This window comes from Medicago sativa, chromosome 1, assembly GCF_051527215.1.
Source record: "Medicago sativa cultivar Bolivia chromosome 1, Bolivia_mono, whole genome shotgun sequence".
NCBI lineage: Eukaryota > Viridiplantae > Streptophyta > Magnoliopsida > Fabales > Fabaceae > Medicago > Medicago sativa.
In genome coordinates this window covers 34,801,202-34,826,459 of record NC_140749.1, presented here as the reverse complement: position 1 = coordinate 34,826,459, position 25,258 = coordinate 34,801,202, and the positions used below count along the sequence as shown (strand labels likewise).

The window sequence follows — 25,258 nt, the reverse complement described above, 5'->3', positions numbered from 1 at the left end:
AAATGGAGAATTTTTAATTAAGCCTGGTCTAAAATTTGATAACTAAATAATGAAGGAGAATGGTATTGTAAAGCTGGAAAATGACCATTGTTGAAAAGGGTTTAAGCTCAAAATTAGTTTTCTTACTTTATAAAATAAATAAACCGATACGAAACTTATGATTTCTCATTCAAACTATTTCTTCTATCATCATTTAATAAAAACTTAACGTTAATATCATATGACTGGAATAGTCATGATTAAAGAGGAAGGAAGAGGTATAAGTATAGTTCAACAAAAGTCCCACATCGAAAGTGTGTAGACAATATAGACATGGATGTACGTATAAAAGAGTATTGTGCATACCATTGTTTACCTTACCGCACATTCGGGGACCCAGCTTTATAGCTGAGTTGTCCCATGAATATTTGTAGTATATACTGGTCATTGTTCGGACGATAGTCTTGGAGATTTTAAGTGGATGCATTTCTTGAATGCCTTAATTGCATCATCACATAAAATCTTCTTCAACTATTGTTGCCGAATAATGATGGTGTATATTAAAATCATTTATAAATCATTATAAATAAAAACTTCATAGTGTCCCTGTGAGTTTAGTTGGTAGGGATATTGTATAATTTATGCAGGGGCTGGGAGGTACTCCCTCTGGTCCTTATTATAAGAAAAAGTTGAATTTTTAGGTTCATAGAATAATTAATGTATCTTATTGTAAATATAGACTAGATACATCACTTATACAATGAATCCAAAAAGTCAATTGTTTCTTATAATGACCTGAGAGAGTATATCTTATGAATGAATGCCATTAATGGTTTGTGTAAAGATTGAAGTGTGTCGAGCACAAATCAATCTATTACTCCTCCATCATCAATTAAAAAGAGAGTGTTCTATTATTCCTCCATCATCAGAGACACAAATGGATAGGACCTAAACAATTGTAGCAATTGAAGATAATTTTTTTTTTTAATTTTACATATTTATCCATCTATTTAAGTATTTTTTTTCAACAATTTTTTCTGTAGAAAGAAAATGCATTTGCATTTTAAATTTAAACAGTCTTGCTAACAAGTGTCCTGTTAAGGATTCAAATATATAAATAATTGATAAGTTTTATGTAGAAAAAAATTACTTTTTAAAGTTTCAATACATTGAATGTATCATTCTCAAGACAAAGTTTCTTTTTAAACTTCTAAACAAATGTCTTCAGTACACTTGTTAGCATTTCTCAAATTTAAATATGGGTTTTTATAAACAAAGAGTTAATGTTTTTGAAATTTTATAGAGGGTTATTTATTTAGGGACAAAGTATTGATTGTAAAGAATTTTAAAGTAAATCGTGAATGCAGTAATATCTTTACAACCCAATTAGAGGTAACGCTTTTATTTAATATAATTCTTTGTATTGATAAAAAAAATGACATGATTTAAATGAAGACGGTTACACGAAAAGTACTACACTACCTGCGTTTTTAAATATAAAACCCCCTTAGTAAATCACAAATTAAACTAGTTGGCTGTGGTATTAAATTGTTAACAAACATCATACAAATTATAGTCACGATCTGTGATTTATTATACGCATACATATAATATCAATGATTAAATTATATGTTAATCAGTGGCGGAGCTATACATATGCTGGGGACGGGTTTCAAACCTTGGACAACCCACTTTTTCACGTTTAAAATGTGAGCTTCAGTTATCAGGCTACTTGACAAAAAAAATCATAATATATTTCTTGTGTTACAAGTGATTCATTTGTAATAAAATTTTGTTTCAAAATAAATTATAATTTCAATTTTTAATGCAATCTTAATTACTTTTTCTTATTGTACATTAATAGTTGCACTATTCTCAAGTATAGGTGGAAATAGGTCAGACCGGCCTACAACTTAACCTACATCAGGTCAGGCCAGACTTTTTTGTTTAACAGAGAAGGCCAAAACTTTTTTAGAACCCTTTTACCAAAAAAAGGTCAAGCTACGGTCAGAGAAAATGTCTCTTAGGCCTACATGACCAACCTACTAAGTACATACAAATAACCTGTAAAGTCGAGCTCATACCTGCCTATTCCACTTTGTATTTATATAACTGTAAATATGTTAATATTTGATAAGAGTAATTTGACAACATTACTTCTGAAAAAAATGGTTTGAAACAATTAACATGGTTAAAACCAATGGCCAAAAATTGGAATCAAGTGCTCAAGTATTCATAAACTTCTTTAGTAATAAGTTACAGACATAGAATGCACATATTCTAGAGTAATTACAATTTTTACCTTTTAAACAAAAAAAAAATGAATTATACTTCCAATGTTGATTTGGAAAGATGTGGCTATGGACGTCATCGCAAGCATGCCACTTTCACATCGCTTTATTGTCAATTTTGTAGTTATTGACCGTTTGTTGAAATATGCACATTTCACGGATTTGAAGTCTTATTATACTAGCTCTCAGGTTGCGGTTGTTGAATCCTTCATGCATTCTGCGGAGAAATTTCATGGTATTCCTCAAAGTATCATTGTCAATCACGACACGGTGTTTGCAAGTTGTTTTTTGTAACAACTTTTTTAGTTAAGCGGCACAACTTTGGCAATGGGCACCTCTTATCATCCTCAAACGAATGCTTAGTCAAAAACGCTTGAAAAATATTTAGAATTATACTTATGTTGCTTCACATGGTCTGACACCAAGTCCTTGTCTCGGCTGTTGTCTTGGGCCTAATATTGGTATAATATGTCGTTCTAGAGTAGTATTTCTATGACACCGTTCAACGATGCCTACGGAAGGTACCCACTGGTCTTACCAGTTATGTACCAATGCCTTGAACGCCCCCAAACCTGCAACTGTTGTTGACTAAGAGAGACAAAATCCTGCAGCAACTCAAGTTGAACCTGTCTAAAGCTCAAGCCTTCGGATAAGAGAAGGCAAACTACGTAGTGTAACTTCTAGAAAACAAGTGGAATTATTGTATTTGGTTTTGTCTCGACAAAAATTAATTTTAAATTAAGGTGAAATGATTTAGATATATTTATGTAAACGTGAATTAATAATAAATTTGTGCGTTACAATCAATTTTAGAATCAAAAGTTTCATTAGGGTTTAGGGTTTCAGCCCAGAAATCATGGAGAAGCTGAATAGTCTTCTTTTTCACTTCCGCTGTTGTAATTTTAGATTGGTGAATGGTCCTTGTTAAGCTCCAACCTATTGTCAACATTCGGTCATATCAGTTGCAAGAAGGAATTGAGCAAATGCGATAGTTACTGTTATATGAAAACATAAGTTGAATTCTTGTATGCAATTGCAGCCATATTTTGTTTTAAGAAAATATGCACTAAGTTAAAATGTATATGAAAATTTACAAATTTCAATCTATGAATTGAAAGAAACTACGAGAACTCCAGAATTTCATCATCTAGTTGCCTAAGAGTAATTTATACTTTACAACTTTATGGTTCCTTTTCTCACTATAAGATACTTGTATGGCATGTGATGGCTACATTAATATAAGGTGAGGATAATTTGGTCACATAAGGAGAAGAATAGTGTCAACTACACTCTTTATTCAAAGTGAAAGATTAATTAGCATATGGATATTTCTTAAGCCTGGTCTAATACTTAGATAACTAGTTAATGAAAATGGCCATCGTAAAAATGGAGAAAAATTCAAAATCAGTTTTCCGTATTGTAAAAAAACTAGATTAAAATTAAAAAATTCCGATATTAATTCTAGTGGTATATAACTAGTCATTGTTGGGCGATATTGTTGGAGATTCTACGTGGATGCATTTATTAATGTCTTGATTTTCTTGTTACCTTGAATCTCCATCAAGAGCAATGCTATATATCTAGAAAAACAACATCAAGAATTCTTCAAGAATAAAGAGCAGTCAATCACAATGCATTATTTGCCACAATTCAAGGAGGTGTGGCTGAAAAATAGGAAGTGAACAAATAAATCATGCAATTAAAACTTGCCAACTGTGTCTTGAAAAATTCTTGATGCTATTTTTCTAGAGAAATAGCATTTTCCCTCCATCAATATCTTGTTTAATAATGAAAGAATATATTAAAACCATTTTAAGTCATTGCAACAAAAAAATAAATGGTCTTATTATTTGTAAGTTTTTGTATCGTTAGCAAATTGCCCTTGAATTGAGAGTAAAGTGAGGAATATCAACTAAAGGTTTATTTGTTTTTAACTTGCTTAATTTTTTTTAATTGTTTAAGGGGTCTTATTTGTATTTTTCCTCTATCATATGGTCTTTTTATTCACTCATATAATATTTTCCTCTATCAAGGTTGTTTTAATTCATTTGCCCTTATTTTAATTTCCTGGACATGTGTGTTTGAACTTTAGTAGAGTCATATTTCATTTGTCTTGATGCTTCTTTTGTTTTGTGTCCTTGACTTTTGGGGTGGATTAATTTCTCCTTGCTGTTTTATTCTTCTATTCTTCTGTCCTTTTTTTCCAATCAATTTGATGACAAATATTTTCCTAATGCATGTTTTAGTTGAGAATAAGAAAATAACAAATACTATTATGATAAGAATATGACAGAGGTTAACGAGATCCCTCTTCAAATATCCATTTCAATGAGGTGAAAACTCATATGAGGGTGTCCTTCATGGTCAAGAAAAGTTTATGTTTCGTCCTCAATATGAGGTTGGGACTTGGAGTAATGCCGGGACTTGGAGTAAATTTCGATAACACTGTTTCCGAACTTCTGAGCCCACATCCGCATACAAACTCTGCCTTGCATATTGAGCAAATCTTTGTCCCAAAACATTCAATAAAACAGACTTGCATAGTGATGTGAAAAAGATGTGACCATCTGGGACGATATGGCCACCCATCTATCTTTAACCATTTTGTCCACCACTACGACCACCGTCAATCACTACTTTGACCACCGTTGATCTCCATTCTCCACTTAGATAGCCGTCTATAGCCACATCCGACCATATCTTTCAACCACTACCATTAATATTTAATTAACTTAAATTTCTTTTTTATTGTGTTTAATCAGAGGTAGTGTGATTCACAGGTCAGAGAAACCATGAGTATTGTCAAAATAGCCTTCTTCTTAATAGTTGCCCGACTATAGTTCACGCGACGTGCTTGCAAGTTTATGGTGTCGATTTGTTCCTTTCTCGAATAAACATCACTTCACTGTAATTTGTCCACAAAAACACCTCTATTTAATCTTTAAAACATTCTCATAATTACAAAAATCCATTTAAACTAAACACAAACAAAATAGCTGAAAGGCCAAATTGGCCTCCATTGACTTGTGCTAATGCACACATCCACGAACTTTCAAAGTAAAAAAAAAGGGGAGGAACAAAAAATCTGAATGCTGAGAATGAATACTACAATTTTAAAGCCTCCTTGAAACGAATGCTGAAGTTATTTTCTAGACCTTTCTTACCAACCATGGGAATATTTCCTTTCTGCATCATAGCTGCAAACTCGTTATAATCTATGCGCCCGTCCTGCACAAAATAATGTGTGGTTGATATTAATCATAAATGTGAAGAACAATATCATATTTTTGTTTTAAGGTGTTTAAATTTTTGCAGAAACATTGAATATTAAACACTCCGTTCTTTTACTGTTCTTTTACTTTATCTGGATAAACCCTTAATTAATTGTTTATAGCATAAGCGCTTCTCATATAAGTGCTTGTGTATTACCTATTTCTAAAACAAAAGATAAAGTCAAATTGTTCTCATATAATCTATATGCTATTTTCATAAACATATTATAAATTGTTCTGGAGAGCTTACAGAAATAAGTTGGGAACAGTTCATTAACATGTAATAAATTGTTTCCATAAGTCCTCTCATGCACTTTATGTTAGTAGATAAGCTCAAATAAGTCAATTTAAGTTTACTCCTAGTTCTAGGCCCAAATTTTAAGACTTGTCACGTTAGCAGAACCAATTTAAGAAAAGGCTGCAAATAGATGATCTTCTCTTTCAATCTTGTTAAGATGCAATGTTGCCGCAATGAACTCACCACTGTTATCTACATCAGCCTACAATTTCAAGGTATAATGATATGTTAGAGATTTGAGTTAGCCTGTTAAATAGAACACATTAACTTATCATTTGTTCCTTTCTACTTTATAACGAGTCCTTTATAAGATACTTACCGCTTGCATTCAATCATAAATTTCAGATTAGCACCAACTTTTTTCAAACCATTTTAAGTTCTTCAAAAGTGATTTGGCCACTGTTATCTGTATCTATCATCTTGAACATTTCTTTTAATCTTGGTCAACGTTAATGTCCTCTGTCTGCAATAGTTATGATTTGTTATCCAATGACTATTTGGAGCGATTAAAGAGGAAGGAAGAGGCATGTATACTCCATTACAGTAGTTCAGAAGTCCCACATCGAAGGTTTGTAAACAACATAGACAACCATGTACCTATAAAAGAAGGGTGTGTGCCATACTTCAAAACACATTCGGTGACCCATGTTTTATACTTGAGTTGTCCCATGAGTTCTATTAGTATATAATTTGTCAATGTTGGGCGATGTTGTTGGAGATTCTATATGGATACATTTTTTAATGTCTTGATTTCTTGTCATTTAGAATCCCTGCAAACATCGTTGACAACAATGATAAAATATATTAAAATCAATTTAAATCATTACAAAAACTATAATAACTCATTTTTATAAATTTATCCAATAAAAGAGTGAATGTTGAATTAAAAAAAAAAAAGTAAGAAAAGGCTATGGTTCGGTTCGGTTCGGTTTGGATAACTGTGGTTATCAATGGTTCTGTTCGGTTAATTAACTGTTATCAAAATAATGGTTCAGTTCAAAAATTTGTGAAATGGTTCAGTTAATTTTGATATGGTTCGGTTCGGTTCGGTTTTTGGTTATTTTTGCCCACCCCTAGTCCTTAGGGTACTTGTTAAGGATTCAAAAATACAAAATAACTGATAAGTTTTATGTAGAAAAAATTACTTTTTAAAGTTTGAATACATTGAATATATCATTCTCAAGACAAAGTTTCTTTTTTAAACTTCTAAACAAATGCCTTCAGGACACTTGTTAGCATATCCCAAATTTAAATATGGGTGTTTTTGTAAACAAATAGTTAATGTTTTTGAAATTCTATAGAGGGTTATTTATTTAGGGACAAAGTATTGATTGTAAAAAATCTTATAGTAAATCGCGGATGAACTAATTTTTTTACAACCCAATTAAAGGTAACGCTTTTATTTAATATAATTCTTTGTTTTGTTAAAAAAAATGACATGATTTAAATGAAGACGGTTGCACAAAAAGTGTTACACTACCTCCGTTTTATAAATATAAAACCCTCTTGAGTAAATCACAAAAATTAAATTAGTTGGTTGTGGTATTAAATTGTTAATAAACAACATCATACAAATTATAGTCACGACATGTGATTTATTATTCACATACATATAATATCAATGATTGATTTATGTGTTAATAATACTGATCACTTTACTCTCTTACTTTATGAGATGATTTAAGCACTTTAGAAGAACCAGATAACTGGTCCATAGTATTAACTTTTTTTTTTTTGAGAGAGGTCCATGGTATGTATTTCAATTAATTTGGACCAATCACATTTTAAGATTTATTTTGTTCACTTCCAGCATTGCTACTTTCACCAAAAAATTAGTTGAATACCAAAACCAAAAATTGTGCATTGAAAACTGGCTATGTTTTCAAACACTATGCAGAGGAAGAATAAGAGAATGGAAAACCTCAAAGGTTAATGGCAAGAAAACATAACTTAAACCACCATTACATTAAAACAAACCAATTACATGATGCATGTGAGATTAGAAATTTGTGTAAAATTTGTACACGTGGGACCCATTTAAGTATCTTAAAATGGGTTCTCCAATGTGGTTGCTCTAATGCTTCATTTGTCTTGCGTCCTTGAATTTTGGGTAGGTTAATTTCTCCTTGCAGTTTTATTCTTCTGTCCTTTTTTTGCCAATCAATTTGATGACAAGTATTTTCCTAATACACGTTTTTGTTGCGGGAATAAGAAAATAACAAATACTATTATGATAAGATAACAATATGACGAAGATTAACGAGATAAGAATATGATAAGAATAAGAAAATTACAATTATTTAACTTTTAAACAAAAAATAGAAAGAAAGAAAGAAAAAGAATTATACGCCTGCTCATCGCGCGGGTTTGAGACTAGTTCCAATGTAGATTTGGGAAGATGTGGCTATGGACATCATCACAAGCATGCCACTTTCACATGGTTTTATTGTCAATTTTGTAGTTATTGACCTTTTGTTGAAATATGCACATTTCACGGATTTGAAGTCTTATTATACTAGCTCTCTGGTTGCGGTTGTTAAATCCTTCATGCATTCTACGTTGAAATTTCATGGTATTCCTCAAAGCATCGTTGTCGATAGTGACAATGACAAGGTGTTTGCAAGTCGTTTTTTGCAACAACTTTTTTAGTTAAGCGGCACAACTTTGGCCATGGGCACCTCTTATCATCCTCAAACGGATGGTTAGTCAAAAGCGTGTGGAAAATATTTAGAATTATACATATATTGCTTCACATGGTTGGACACCAAGTCCTTGTCTCGGCTGTTGTCTTGGGCCTAATATTGGTATAATTTGTCGTTCTAGAGTAGTATTTCTATGACACTGTTCAACGATGCCTACGGAAGGGACCCCACTGGTCTTACCCGTTATGTACCAATGCCTTGAACGCCCCCAAACTTGCAACTTGGATAAACCCTTAATCAATTGTTTATAGCATAAGCGCTTGTCATATAAGTGCTTGTGTATTACTATTTTTAAAACAAAAGATAAAATAAAGTCAAATTGTTCTCATATAAGTTATATGCTATTTTCATAAGTTATCCTAGAGAGCTTACAAAAATAAGTTGAGAACAGTTTATAAACATGTCATAAATTGTTTCCATAAGTTCCCCCAAACAGTTTATGTTAGTAGATAAGCTCAAATAAGTCAATCCGTACACACTACTAGTTCTAAGCCCACTTGATGCCTCACTTGGTAATTATTTTAACTCAAACCATATATTTGAATGAATATCAGAACCACTGTCAACCACGACGAATTTCTATTAATGAAGAAATCAGATGTAAGGAGAAAAAATTTGTATCAAGAAATGTAAATACAATTCTATTGAACTATATAGGCCTAACTAGGGATGGGAATAGGCTAGACCGAGCTAGGCTTTGCAAGGCCTGCCATATTTTTTTTAAAGCCTAAGTCTGGCCTGCGGCCTGTCATATGCCTACTTTTTAGGCCTGAGCCTGGCCTTTTGAAAGCCTGATACGGCCTACAAGCCTGTTTAAAAGCCTATATCTTATGAACATATTTAAATAAGCAATGTGATCCAAGTTTAAATGGACTAGCGAACTAATAGTTCAATTATATTAAACTCTCTCTTGATAATCAACACGAGGTTTTAGGGAATTCGACTATATATTGTATCATATTTCTATTCTAGTTTATAATAATACATTTATACATGCAAAAAATTAATGTATGCTGATAAAGCTTAAATTATTAAAAAAGTTTACAAATTTATATTTTAATTCAAAGCACAAAATATAATATAACAATAAATAATATTATTCATATTACTTAAATAGGCCAGCCTAATATGCTTAAGAGGCTTTTTGAGAGACCTGTGGTCTGGCCTTTTAAGCTAAATAGGCTTAAAAAAAAGCCTACGCCTTCTCCATTTAATAAAAAAGATTGGCCTGGCCTGGCCTATTCCTATCCCCTGGCCTAACACTTGAATTTGAAAGTGTGGCCGGCGTCCGACAAATGTCTTTGTCTGACACAGACACAACACCGATACATGTGGTTAGGTTCAATCACTTCCACTTTCTCAAATAATTATGGTGTCTATGTGTCAGTGTTAGTGTCGTAATGTGTCAGTGTTAGTGTCGTAAACTACAAATATTGAAGAGAAGGATGACAAAGTCAACAAGTTAAGACCACTTACATTATCTTCATCGATTTCTTTGATTATCTCTTCCAAACGAACATCTTTAATGCCAAACTCATCGCAAGCATGTTGAAGTTCTTCTTGAGTAATATAGCCACTTCCATCTTTATCAAAGTAAGAAAAGGCTGCAAATAGATGATCTTCTCTTTCAATCTTGTTAAGATGCAATGTTGCCGCAATGAACTCACCACTGTTATCTACATCAGCCTACAATTTCAAGGTATAATGATATGTTAGAGATTTGAGTTAGCCTGTTAAATAGAACACATTAACTTATCATTTGTTCCTTTCTACTTTATAACGAGTCCTTTATAAGATACTTACCGCTTGCATTCAATCATAAATTTCAGATTAGCACCAACTTTTTTCAAACCAACTTTAAGTTCTTCAAAAGTGATTTGGCCACTGTTATCTGTATCTATCATCTTGAACATTTCTTTTAATCTTGGCCAACGTTAATGTCCTCTGTCTGCAATAGTTATGATTTGTTATCCAATGACTATTTGGAGCGATTAAAGAGGAAGGAAGAGGCATGTATATTCCATTACAGTATTTTAGAAGTCCCACATCGAAGCTTTGTAAACAATGTAGACAACCATGTACCTATAAAAGAAGGGTGTGTGCCATACTTCAAAACACATTCGGTGACCCATGTTTTATACTTGAGTTGTCCCATGAGTTCTATTAGTATATAATTTGTCAATGTTGGACGATGATGTTGGAGATTCTATATGGATACATTTTTTAATGTCTTGATTTCTTGTCATCTAGAATCCCCATCAACATTTTGTCCAACAATGACAAAATATATTAAAATCAATTTAAATCATTACAAAAAAAGTATGTGTACAATGTAATACTTTCATGAACTATAATAACTCATTTTTATAAGTTTATCCAATAAAAGAGTGAATGCTGAATTAAAAAAAAAAAAAAAAGTGTTCCAATATCATAGGTTTATTATCTGTATTTTTTGTTTTGTTAGCAAAGTGTCCTTGGATTGAAGATCAATTTTCGTTAGTTTAAAATATTTATCCATCTATATAATTATTTCTCAAACAATTTTTCTTAAGACAGAAGATTCATTTAGTTTATCTTGATACTTCTTTAACATACAATATACAACTTGTATATTTTAAACTAATCAATTTAAACAGACAACATTCATTAACATACAATATACAGCTTGATACTTCATTAACAACTCAAATAATTTGGGACGAGGAAGACGAGGCATTGGTGTTTGGTCTAATAGCTGGCCGGTCGTTGATGGGGACAGACTAGGAGTGTTCGTATATAGAGAAGTAAAATCAAAACCAGAATTTAAACCTTAATATTCTACAGGTTATAATATCAAAACCTAAAACTGCAAAAATCCACGGTTGCAGTTCCTAGAATTAGGGGTGTTCAAATTCAAACCAATCCAAATTAAAACCGCAAACCGATCCAAAAAACCGAAAACCGCACAAAACTCAATAAAATTGAATGTGTTTGGATAATATTTTATGAAAACAGCTCGGATTGGATCAGATTTTAGATTGATTTTTCAAAACCGAACCAAACCAAACTGAACCGCATAGATACATTTTAATATATATTTCCATTTTTATAAGTATAGTATTAGGGGTGTAAGCGGTTCGGACTAAACCAACGAAACCGATAGTCCAAACCGAAAAAATATCCGACCTTGTTTGGTTCGGTTTAAAACCGATCCGAACCAATTGAAACTGATCTAGTTTGGTTTGGTTCATGGCTTTTCATTTTGAGATCCGTGAAACCGGTGAACCAATCCAATGATAACCACACTCCTTATTTTACTAATATTATCCTACCTCAAACAAACTTATGGTTAGGCTCAAAATTAAAGTCCAACATAAAATACTTTTTAATACATTCACTTACTCCCATCTTGGATTTAGTTTGGATGTTATTATTTAATTTCATGGAGACCATAATTTCATGATGTTTAAATTTCAGGATGTTTTAATTTCAGTTTGCATTAATTTGTTATTTTGACTATGTTTTAATTTTGGGATGTTCTTTTTGGAATTTTTGTGTTTGTTGATGAATGACGCATGTATGGATCATGGATGATTGAAATATTTGAGTTTGATGAAGTTGTTTTTAAAGAATGATTGATGAATGAATCTTGGATCATATGTATGAAACATTGAGTAAGGTTATTTATAAAAAGTTGTTTGAAAAATAGAGAATGAAAAAACAAAATATGAAATACATTTGTACAAAGTTGTATGAAATATTTTCTAATAATATGAATTTTTTTTAATTGTATTTTTTAACAAACCGATCAACCGTACCAATCCAAACCGAACCAAATAGATTAGTTTGGTTCGGTTTCTTTTTTGAAAAACGGTGGAAAACGAACCAAACCAAACCGATGAAGGTTTCATCGGTTCAGACATTTTTTTGACTGAAAACCAATCCAAACCGAACCGTTACACCCCTTTATAGTATATTATATTCTTTTTTTTTTTTGAAGGAATAGTATATTATATTCTATTAAGCTATTATTATTTTTCTTTATAATTTTTTTAATACTACATATGATTTGAATTTAATCAATTTTGTTTCTATTTCATATGCTGCAAAGATAATCAATCATCTTTATTTCGTACTATTAATATTTTTGATAAATCATATGTTATATTTTCTTTCAAACCAATTATTTTATCATATTTTTATAAAATTGTTACTAATAAAAAAGTTACAATTTATAATTTGCATATCCAAAAACCGATCTAAATTAAACCACATTAAACTGGATCGGTTCGGATCAGTTTTATAGTTGAGTTGTCCCATGTATTTTTTGTGGTATATCATTAGTCTTGCGTCACCTTTATTTGTAATCCTTCAATTCAACCACCTTGGTTCACTATCACAGCTTATTTTCCATTCCTCTGCACACCCATTCCACTAACTTCTCAGTATCAATAGTTCTTAAGATATGAGACCAAGATATGCCAAACTTTTGTGTCACACTTCATGCTAATAATCATTTAACTAAGTAATGGTTCTTAAGATTTTGTTAAGTTGGATGACTTTATAATATCCAAGTTAAATAAATATTTAGTATAACCAATCTTTGATCAAAGAAATGTTGGTACTTGGTAAGGGTTAACCATTTTTTCAATAGTGATAATGATGTTTAGCTAACTGAGTCACACATTTCAATAGTTAACCATATTTTTTAATACTATGGCTTGTTTCTTTTAAAATGAGAGGTGATTAAAGTCACACATTAAAGAAAATATTTAACTAGAATCATATTTTAATGCTAACAAGGTATGTTTTTTTGGGATAACAAACTTGTCTTTATAAGAGTCATAAACTTATATCTTTATAATATGTTGAATTCTTCAAACAGAAAAAAATAACATAAGGTCATGAACTAAGTTTGTGTATTTCAGTTGCAATAGTTTACTGTTATATGAAAAACACAAGTTGAATTCTTGTATGCAATTGGAGCCATATTTTGTTTTAAGAACATAAAAGAGTCGCACAATTCAGTGAAAACGCAAATAGGTTCGCAAGTACCAGTTCATGAAAATTCGTCATGAAAATCACTTAAGCAAGAACTTACAAACCAATCACTGAACTAAAATTAAAACGACAATTCGCATAAACAAGAATTCAACAAACATCATATATTTCAATTGATCGGCTCACCTTATATTATTAACATGTTTAATTCAAATGTTAAAAATGAAAAATATAATAATAATCAACTAGATATAACATCAAATGGATAGTAAAAAGATTCATCTATCTTGTCAATGATAGCCACAGCAAACCAGTAGCTGAAACTGTACTGCATAGTGCATTCATGGTATAATTTCAACGTGCAAAATCTTAGGCATATCTGCGCTGTGTTCTTAGGAACTTATCACAATTATCAAAGTTATGATTGTGAAATACCTCCTCCCAAAATTCCAAAACCTTTCATGAGAGCGACTAGCAATGAAGGCACCTCGAATCTTATTATAATACTCTGACATTATGGTAGCCGAAAGCGGGTAGTTTCCACCAATACCGAACCAATTGCCATGAAAGATTTTGCATTGTGCCAAAAAGAAATGACATAACCAATTGAGCAGATTATGATCTTTGTTTAAAATGAATGCAAATTTAAGCATAACACATCAAAATCAGGATGGTATCTAATGAAATCAAACCCATCATATAGATCATATTAATTACATTATGCATGATCCATTACCTAGAAAATTCACAATAACTTGAAACTTTATGAAATGATCGATCATCACTTCAATGATCCGACGGAGTGGGACTATCACAACACTGCAACACCTTCATTGTTTTTTAGTTCAATTCAAGCCTTCCTTGAATACAAGTTAGCATTAATAAATCATGGTTCTGCCACTAAACACTAACTTTTTTTACTTAATGATACACTGACTTTAATTGAAGTTGATTCCATCACATATAATCAGCCATACAAATACAGACCAAATGTTCAAACCACAAAAACAGAACCAAAAAAAAATATTATATGGGAAAAATAATGTTCTGATCAGCAACAAGGACAACATTCAGCTCTAGCCTCATGTCAAAATGTTCCTGCGAGTACGGTTTAAGACAATGGCAGGCGGTAGTACTTGGATGATGCAAGTACAGGCGTTAGTAATTTTGTATCCATATTAACATTCATTACACTACTCAGAGTGCAATGATTCAAGTATTTTTTTCAATCTCAAACTGCTAATAAGGGATAGCTTTTGCGAAAAAATAACTAATCAACTGTTCAACTGCTAAAATTATTCATAATGCCTGACAAAATGGTTTGAAACAATTCACAATGCCTTGGACACTCTAAAGCTACAAATGTTCAAAACTCATGAAGAAATTTGCTGATGAGAGAAGGCGGATGGAATCAAAATGGTCAGGATTAGATGCGTGGCTGACTAGCTTCAATTGCCCTCGGGTGCTAAGATAATAATTCTATTCCCTATTCTTCACCTTGTAAAGGTCATCATTCTATTAATTCTTTCCTATTTTGATATAATTTAATTGTAAATCATAAAAACTTAACGTTAATATCATATGGCTGCAATAGTTATGATTTGGTATCCTGATTTGTTATCCAATGGCTGTTTGGAGCAATTAAAGAGGAAGGAAAAGGTATGTATGTATTCCATTACTGTAGTCCCACATCAAAAGTTTGTAAACAACATAGACAAACATGTACTTATAAAAGAGTATTGTGCATACCATTGTTTACCACACAATCAGGGACCCATGCTTTATAGTTGTGTTGTCTCATGAATTTTTGTAATATATACTAGTCATTGCACGGATGACAATGTTGGGGATTTTAAGTGAATGTCTTAATTGCATCATCACGTAGAATCTCCGTCTTTGTCTGATGGAGTAATGATGGTGTATATTAAAACCAAAATCATGATAAATAAAAACTTTTATGTTAATTTTTCATGAAAAATGTTAACCATACTCTCTTTCTCACAATTAATTAATTTTCATTTTTGTCAGAAGTGAAGTGTTGTTAAGTGTTAGAAAGAGAACGTTCTATTATTCCTCCATCTTCGGAGACACACGAATGGATAGGACCTAAACAATTGTAACTTTTTTTTTTTTGTTAGCAAAGAGTTGTATTGAAGATAATTTTGTTAGTTTTACATCCATCTATATAAGTTTTTTTTTTTTCAACAAATTTTCTGTAGAAAGAAAATGCATTTGCGTTTTAAATTTAAAGGGTCTTGATAACAAGTGTCCTTAGTAGGGGTGGGCATGATTCGATTAACCATATTAACCGAACCGAAGCGTTGAAATGGTACGGAATAACTGAACCGAATCATTTAAGGTTTGGAACTAACCGAACTGAACCAAAGTTATTGTTTGGTTAACCGTTTGTTTGCCTATTAACCGAACCGAACCGAACCGAAACCAAAATTTTGAATCGAAATGTATTTTTTTTATCTTGCTATAAAAATAGCCTACATATAATCAGTTGTTGTTTATCTTGCTTTAAAAATAGCTTACATATAAGCACTTGTATGATCACATGAATATTATGTATAGTAAAAAATGTGAGGATGGCAACTTGGGACTATATATAGCCAAGAGAAAAACAAATACAAGTCAACCAGCAAGTTTTTACTGCCTATATTTTATAGCTTAAGGGAAACATTTGATTATTCAAGTAAACTAATAACACTTCCTGTTAATCAATTTCCAAACACTATTGTGCAAGCTAAAGCTCCACGCACAATCAAAGCAATGGACATTAGTTTTATCCCTCTTCTGGTGTATAGTGCAATTCATTAAAACTGGTTAGAAAAGTGGCGAATCATGACAGAGGAGGTGCATGATGCTTTAGATTCTCCAATAGTGAATCCTCATTCTATTATTCGAACACTATCGAGTTCATACACTGTCAAGAAAGCTAAACATCAAGAACCAACTACCAAAGCAATAATTATAAAATCTATCATCTAACTACTACACCTCAACTTTAATATTCCTACATAGTAGTGTTAAAATGTTAAATTAAACCTACACTAAAAAAAACACTTAAAATATTAAATTGATGCTTTAGGGTTCATCAATTTGGGAATATGTTCATCGATTTAGGGTTTGCAAGGTTTTTTCATTTGGTTTCATTTGGTTCTCTGAAAAATAAGAGGTGTTGTGTAATTGTGTTATATGGCTATGGTTCGGTTCGGTTCGGTTTGGATAACTGTGGTTATCAATGGTTCTGTTCGGTTAATTAACTGTTATCAAAATAATGGTTCAGTTCAAAAATTTGTGAAATGGTTCAGTTAATTTTGATATGGTTCGGTTCGGTTCGGTTTTTGGTTATTTTTGCCCACCCCTAGTCCTTAGGGTACTTGTTAAGGATTCAAAAATACAAAATAACTGATAAGTTTTATGTAGAAAAAATTACTTTTTAAAGTTTGAATACATTGAATATATCATTCTCAAGACAAAGTTTCTTTTTTAAACTTCTAAACAAATGCCTTCAGGACACTTGTTAGCATATCCCAAATTTAAATATGGGTGTTTTTGTAAACAAATAGTTAATGTTTTTGAAATTCTATAGAGGGTTATTTATTTAGGGACAAAGTATTGATTGTAAAAAATCTTATAGTAAATCGCGGATGAACTAATTTTTTTACAACCCAATTAAAGGTAACGCTTTTATTTAATATAATTCTTTGTTTTGTTAAAAAAAATGACATGATTTAAATGAAGACGGTTGCACAAAAAGTGTTACACTACCTCCGTTTTATAAATATAAAACCCTCTTGAGTAAATCACAAAAATTAAATTAGTTGGTTGTGGTATTAAATTGTTAATAAACAACATCATACAAATTATAGTCACGACATGTGATTTATTATTCACATACATATAATATCAATGATTGATTTATGTGTTAATAATACTGATCACTTTACTCTCTTACTTTATGAGATGATTTAAGCACTTTAGAAGAACCAGATAACTGGTCCATAGTATTAACTTTTTTTTTTTGAGAGAGGTCCATGGTATGTATTTCAATTAATTTGGACCAATCACATTTTAAGATTTATTTTGTTCACTTCCAGCATTGCTACTTTCACCAAAAAATTAGTTGAATACCAAAACCAAAAATTGTGCATTGAAAACTGGCTATGTTTTCAAACACTATGCAGAGGAAGAATAAGAGAATGGAAAACCTCAAAGGTTAATGGCAAGAAAACATAACTTAAACCACCATTACATTAAAACAAACCAATTACATGATGCATGTGAGATTAGAAATTTGTGTAAAATTTGTACACGTGGGACCCATTTAAGTATCTTAAAATGGGTTCTCCAATGTGGTTGCTCTAATGCTTCATTTGTCTTGCGTCCTTGAATTTTGGGTAGGTTAATTTCTCCTTGCAGTTTTATTCTTCTGTCCTTTTTTTGCCAATCAATTTGATGACAAGTATTTTCCTAATACACGTTTTTGTTGCGGGAATAAGAAAATAACAAATACTATTATGATAAGATAACAATATGACGAAGATTAACGAGATAAGAATATGATAAGAATAAGAAAATTACAATTATTTAACTTTTAAACAAAAAATAGAAAGAAAGAAAGAAAAAGAATTATACGCCTGCTCATCGCGCGGGTTTGAGACTAGTTCCAATGTAGATTTGGGAAGATGTGGCTATGGACATCATCACAAGCATGCCACTTTCACATGGTTTTATTGTCAATTTTGTAGTTATTGACCTTTTGTTGAAATATGCACATTTCACGGATTTGAAGTCTTATTATACTAGCTCTCTGGTTGCGGTTGTTAAATCCTTCATGCATTCTACGTTGAAATTTCATGGTATTCCTCAAAGCATCGTTGTCGATAGTGACAATGACAAGGTGTTTGCAAGTCGTTTTTTGCAACAACTTTTTTAGTTAAGCGGCACAACTTTGGCCATGGGCACCTCTTATCATCCTCAAACGGATGGTTAGTCAAAAGCGTGTGGAAAATATTTAGAATTATACATATATTGCTTCACATGGTTGGACACCAAGTCCTTGTCTCGGCTGTTGTCTTGGGCCTAATATTGGTATAATTTGTCGTTCTAGAGTAGTATTTCTATGACACTGTTCAACGATGCCTACGGAAGGGACCCCACTGGTCTTACCCGTTATGTACCAATGCCTTGAACGCCCCCAAACTTGCAACTTGGATAAACCCTTAATCAATTGTTTATAGCATAAGCGCTTGTCATATAAGTGCTTGTGTATTACTATTTTTAAAACAAAAGATAAAATAAAGTCAAATTGTTCTCATATAAGTTATATGCTATTTTCATAAGTTATCCTAGAGAGCTTACAAAAATAAGTTGAGAACAGTTTATAAACATGTCATAAATTGTTTCCATAAGTTCCCCCAAACAGTTTATGTTAGTAGATAAGCTCAAATAAGTCAATCCGTACACACTACTAGTTCTAAGCCCACTTGATGCCTCACTTGGTAATTATTTTAACTCAAACCATATATTTGAATGAATATCAGAACCACTGTCAACCACGACGAATTTCTATTAATGAAGAAATCAGATGTAAGGAGAAAAAATTTGTATCAAGAAATGTAAATACAATTCTATTGAACTATATAGGCCTAACTAGGGATGGGAATAGGCTAGACCGAGCTAGGCTTTGCAAGGCCTGCCATATTTTTTTTAAAGCCTAAGTCTGGCCTGCGGCCTGTCATATGCCTACTTTTTAGGCCTGAGCCTGGCCTTTTGAAAGCCTGATACGGCCTACAAGCCTGTTTAAAAGCCTATATCTTATGAACATATTTAAATAAGCAATGTGATCCAAGTTTAAATGGACTAGCGAACTAATAGTTCAATTATATTAAACTCTCTCTTGATAATCAACACGAGGTTTTAGGGAATTCGACTATATATTGTATCATATTTCTATTCTAGTTTATAATAATACATTTATACATGCAAAAAATTAATGTATGCTGATAAAGCTTAAATTATTAAAAAAGTTTACAAATTTATATTTTAATTCAAAGCACAAAATATAATATAACAATAAATAATATTATTCATATTACTTAAATAGGCCAGCCTAATATGCTTAAGAGGCTTTTTGAGAGACCTGTGGTCTGGCCTTTTAAGCTAAATAGGCTTAAAAAAAAGCCTACGCCTTCTCCATTTAATAAAAAAGGTTGGCCTGGCCTGGCCTATTCCTATCCCCTGGCCTAACACTTGAATTTGAAAGTGTGGCCGGCGTCCGACAAATGTCTTTGTCTGACACAGACACAACACCGATACATGTGGTTAGGTTCAATCACTTCCACTTTCTCAAATAATTATGGTGTCTATGTGTCAGTGTTAGTGTCGTAATGTGTCAGTGTTAGTGTCGTAAACTACAAATATTGAAGAGAAGGATGACAAAGTCAACAAGTTAAGACCACTTACATTATCTTCATCGATTTCTTTGATTATCTCTTCCAAACGAACATCTTTAATGCCAAACTCATCGCAAGCTTGTTGAAGTTCTTCTTGAGTAATATAGCCACTTCCATCTTTATCAAAGTAAGAAAAGGCTGCAAATAGATGATCTTCTCTTTCAATCTTGTTAAGATGCAATGTTGCCGCAATGAACTCACCACTGTTATCTACATCAGCCTACAATTTCAAGGTATAATGATATGTTAGAGATTTGAGTTAGCCTGTTAAATAGAACACATTAACTTATCATTTGTTCCTTTCTACTTTATAACGAGTCCTTTATAAGATACTTACCGCTTGCATTCAATCATAAATTTCAGATTAGCACCAACTTTTTTCAAACCAACTTTAAGTTCTTCAAAAGTGATTTGGCCACTGTTATCTGTATCTATCATCTTGAACATTTCTTTTAATCTTGGCCAACGTTAATGTCCTCTGTCTGCAATAGTTATGATTTGTTATCCAATGACTATTTGGAGCGATTAAAGAGGAAGGAAGAGGCATGTATACTCCATTACAGTAGTTCAGAAGTCCCACATCGAAGGTTTGTAAACAACATAGACAACCATGTACCTATAAAAGAAGGGTGTGTGCCATACTTCAAAACACATTCGGTGACCTGTGTTTTATACTTGAGGTGTCCCATGAGTTCTATTAGTATATAATTTGTCAATGTTGGGCGATGTTGTTGGAGATTCTATATGGATACATTTTTTAATGTCTTGATTTCTTGTCATTTAGAATCCCCTGCAACATCGTTGTCAACAATGATAAAATATATTAAAATCAATTTAAATCATTACAAAAAACTATAATAATTCATTTTTATAAATTTATCCAATAAAAGAGTGAATGAATTTAAAAAAAAAAAAAGTGTTCCAATATCATAGGCTCTTATTATGTGTATTTTTTGTTTTGTTAGCAAAGTCTCCTTGGATTGAAGAAAAATTTTCGTTAGTTTAAAATATTTATCCATCTATATAATTATTTCTCAAACAATTTTTCTTAAGACAGAAGATTCATTTAGTTTATCAATAAATTAATGTATATGAAATTTTGTAAAGGATCGAAAATATTCAAGAGACAGAACAAAACAAGAAGATGGAACACATGACAAAAAAATTTAAACTTTGTTATTCAATAACTCAAGGATAAGTTTTTGTCTCACATGCATTATATATCTATTTTTTGGGTACTCGGTATCCAACCAAATGAACAGTTAATCCGGAGAACCGATCCCACCATCCATCAATGGATGGTTCAATTGAAGTAATAGCAAAGTCATGTATGAACTAGTACATAAATTGTTGACATTTGGAGAGGATTCAAATCTAAGACTTAGAGACACATCATCATGAAAAAATTAAAGTAAATGATTCCAATATGTGTTCTGATACTTGGAGATCTTTATTTCTCTTGACTTTAATTTCCCAAATTGTGAATCATTTACCAAATTAAGCTCTCATGTCATCAAGCAGTTTGACTAAAAAGAGTGAATCTTGATACTTCATTAACATACAATATACAACTTGTGGTGTATATTTTAAACTAATCAATTTAAACATGACAACATTCATTAACATACAATATACAGCTTGATACTTCATTAACAACTGAAATAATTTGGAACGAGGAAGACGAGGCATTGGTGTTTGGTCTAATAGCTGGCCGGTCGTTGATGGGGACAGACTAGGAATGTTCGTATATAGAGAAGTAAAATCTCAAAACCAGAATTAAAACCTTAATATTCTACAGGTTATAATATCAAAACCTAAAACTGCATAAATCCACGGTTGCAGTTCCTAGAAGGGGTGTTCAAATTCAAACCGATCCAAATTAAAACTGCAAACCGATCCAAAAAACCGAAAACCGCACAAAATTGAATAAAATTGAATGTGTTTGCATAATATTTTATGAAAACAGCTCGGAATGGATTGGATTTTGGATTGATTTTTCAAAACCGAACCAAACCAAACTGAACCGCATAGATACATTTTAATATATGTTTCCATTTTTATAAGTATAGTATATTATATTATATTAAGCTATTATTATTTTTCTTTATAATTTTTTTAATGCCACATATGATTTTAATTTAATCAATTTTGTTTCTATTTCATATGCTTCAAAGATAATCAATCATTTTTATTTCGTACTATTAATATTTTTGATAAATCGTATGTTATATTTTCTTTCAAACCAATTATTTTATCATATTTTTATAAGATTATTACTAATAAAAAAGTTACAATTTATAATTTGGATATCCAAAAACCGATCTAAATTAAACCACATTAAATTGGATCGGTTCGGATCAGTTTTATAGTTGAGTTGTCCCATGTATTTTTTGTAGTATATCATTAGTCTTGCGTCACCTTTATTTGTAATCCTTCAATTCAACCACCTTGGTTCACTATCACAGCTTATTTTCCATTCCTCTATACACCCATTCCACTAACTTCTCAGTATCAATAGTTCTTAAGATTTGAGACCAAAGATATGCCAAACTTTTGTGTCACACTTCATGCTAATAATCATTTAACTATGTAATGGTTCTTAAGATTTTGTTAAGTTGGATGACTTGATAGTATCCAAGTTAAATAAATATTTAGTATAACCAATCTTTGATCAAAGAAATGTTGGTATTTGGTAAGGGTTAACCATATTTTTCAATAGTGATAATGATGTTTAGCTAACTGAGTCACACATTTCAATAGTTAACCATATATTTTAATACTCTAGCTTGTCTCTTTTAAAATGAGAGTGATTAAAGTCATACATTAAAGAAAATATTTAACTAGAATCATATTTTAATGCCAACAAGGTATGTTTTTTTGGATAACAAACTTGTCTTTATAAGAGTCATAAACTTATATCTTTATAATATGATGAATTCTTCAAACAAAAACAATAGCATAAGATCATGAACTAAGTTTGTGTATTTCAGTTGCAATAGTTTACTGTTATATGAAAAACACAAGTTGAATTCTTGTATGCAATTGGAGCCATATTTTGTTTTAAGAACATAAAAGAGTCGCACAATTCAGTGAAAACGCAAATAGGTTCGCAAGTACCAGTTCATGAAAATTCGTCATGAAAATCACTTAAGCAAGAACTGACAAACCAATCACTGAACTAAAATTAAAACGACAATTCGCATAAACAAGAATTCAACAAACATCATATATTTCAATTGATCGGCTCACCTTATATTATTAACATGTTTAATTCAAATGTTAAAAATGAAAAATATAATAATAATCAACTAGATATAACATCAAATGGATAGTAAAAAGATTCATCTATCTTGTCAATGATAGCCACAGTAAACTAGCAGCTTGAAACTGTACTGCATAGAGCCGAACCAATTGCGCATTCATGGAATTCTCCTTAAGTGCATTCATGGTTTGTGCAGGATGTACCCAACCAATTGCGCTCTAAATATTGTCCAACATCACAATTATCAAAGTTATGATTGTGAAATACCTCCTCCCAAAATTCCAAAACCTTTCATGAGAGCGACTAGCAATGAAGGCACCTTGAATCTTATTATAATACTCTGACATTATGGTAGCCGAAAGCGGGTAGTTTCCACCAATACCGAACCAATTGCCATGAAAGATTTTGCATTGTGCCAAAAAGAAATGACATAACCAATTAAGCAGATTATGATCTTTGTTTACAATGAATGCAAATTTAAGCATAACACATCAAAATCAGGATGTTAACTAATGAAATCAAACCCATCATATAGATCATATTAATTACATTATGCATGATCCATTACCTAGAAAATTCACAATAACTTGAAACTTTATGAAATGATTGATCATCACTTCAATGATCCGACGGATGGGACTATCATGTCAACCAACGCTGCAACACCTTCATTATTTTTTAGTTCAATTCAAGCCTTCCTTGAATACAAGTTAGCATTAATAAATCATGGTTCTGCCACTAAACACTAACTTTTTTTACTTAATGATACACTGACTTTAATTGAAGTTGATTCCATCACATATAATCAGAACAAAAAAATTTTATTTAGGAAAAATAATGTTCTGATCAGCAACAAGGACAACATTCAGTTCTAGCCACATATCAAAATGTTCCCGCGAGTACGGTTTAAGAGAATGACAGGCGGTAGTAATTTTGTATCCATATTAACATTCATTATACTACTCAGAGTGCAATGATTCAAGTATTTTTTTCAATCTCAAACTGCTAATAAGTGATAGCTTTTGCGAAAAAATAACTAATCAACTGTTCAAAACTGCTAAAATTATTCACAATGCCTGACAAAATGGTTTGAAACAATTCACAATGCCTTGGACACTCTAAAGCTACAAATGTTAAAAACTCATGAAGAAATTTGCTGATCAGAGAAGGCGGATGGAATCAAAATGGTCAGGATTAGATGCGTGGCTGACTAGCTTCAATTGCCCTCGGGTGCTAAGATAATAATTTAATTGTAAATCATAAAAACTTAACGTTAATATCATATGGCTGCAATAGTTATGATTTGGTATCCTGATTTGTTATCCAATGGCTGTTTGGAGCAATTAAAGAGGAAGGAAAAGGTATGTATGTATGTATTCCATTACTGTAGTTCACAAGTCCCACATCAAAAGTTTGTAAACAACATAGACAAACATGTACCTATAAAACAGTATTGTGCATAACATTGTTTACCACACAATCAGGGACCCATGCTTTATATTTGTGTTGTCCCATGAATTTTTGTAATATATACTAGTCATTGCACGGATGACAATGTTGGGGATTTTAAGTGAATGTCTTAATTGCATCATCACGTAGAATCTCCTTCTTTGTCTGATCGAGTAATGATGGTGTATATTAAAACCAAAATCATTATAAATAAAAACTTTTAAGTTAATTTTTCATGAAAAATGTTAAACATACTCTCTTTCTCACAATTACTTAATTTTCATTTTTGTGAGAAGTGAAGTGTTGTTAAGTGTTAGAAAGAGAACGTTCTATTATTCCTCCATCTTCGGAGACACATGAATGGATAGGACCTAAACAATTGTAACTTTTTTTTTTGTTAGCAAAGAGTTGGATTGAAGATAATTTGTTAGTTTTACATCCATCTATATAAGGTTTTTTTTTTTCAACAAATTTTCTGTAGAAAGAAAATGCATTTGCGTTTAAAATTTAAAGGGTCTTGATAACAAGTGTCCTTAGTACGGGTGGGCATGGATCGGTTAA

At 31.5% G+C, this 25,258-nt stretch overlaps 1 protein-coding gene across 1 annotated transcript; it reads right to left on the bottom strand.

The window, feature by feature from the left end:
* Window positions 1–5,181: 5,181 nt before the first annotated feature.
* Window positions 5,182–20,424, bottom strand: LOC146954567 (calcium-dependent protein kinase 17-like). The gene is made up of 4 exons (XM_085741418.1): window positions 20,362–20,424; window positions 19,997–20,206; window positions 10,019–10,228; window positions 5,182–5,498 (listed from the first exon to the last, which is right to left on the bottom strand). Exons 1-4 carry the CDS (start codon window positions 20,422–20,424, stop codon window positions 5,376–5,378), a joined length of 606 nt encoding a protein of 201 aa, XP_085597544.1. The 3' UTR covers window positions 5,182–5,375.
* Window positions 20,425–25,258: the final 4,834 nt, after the last annotated feature.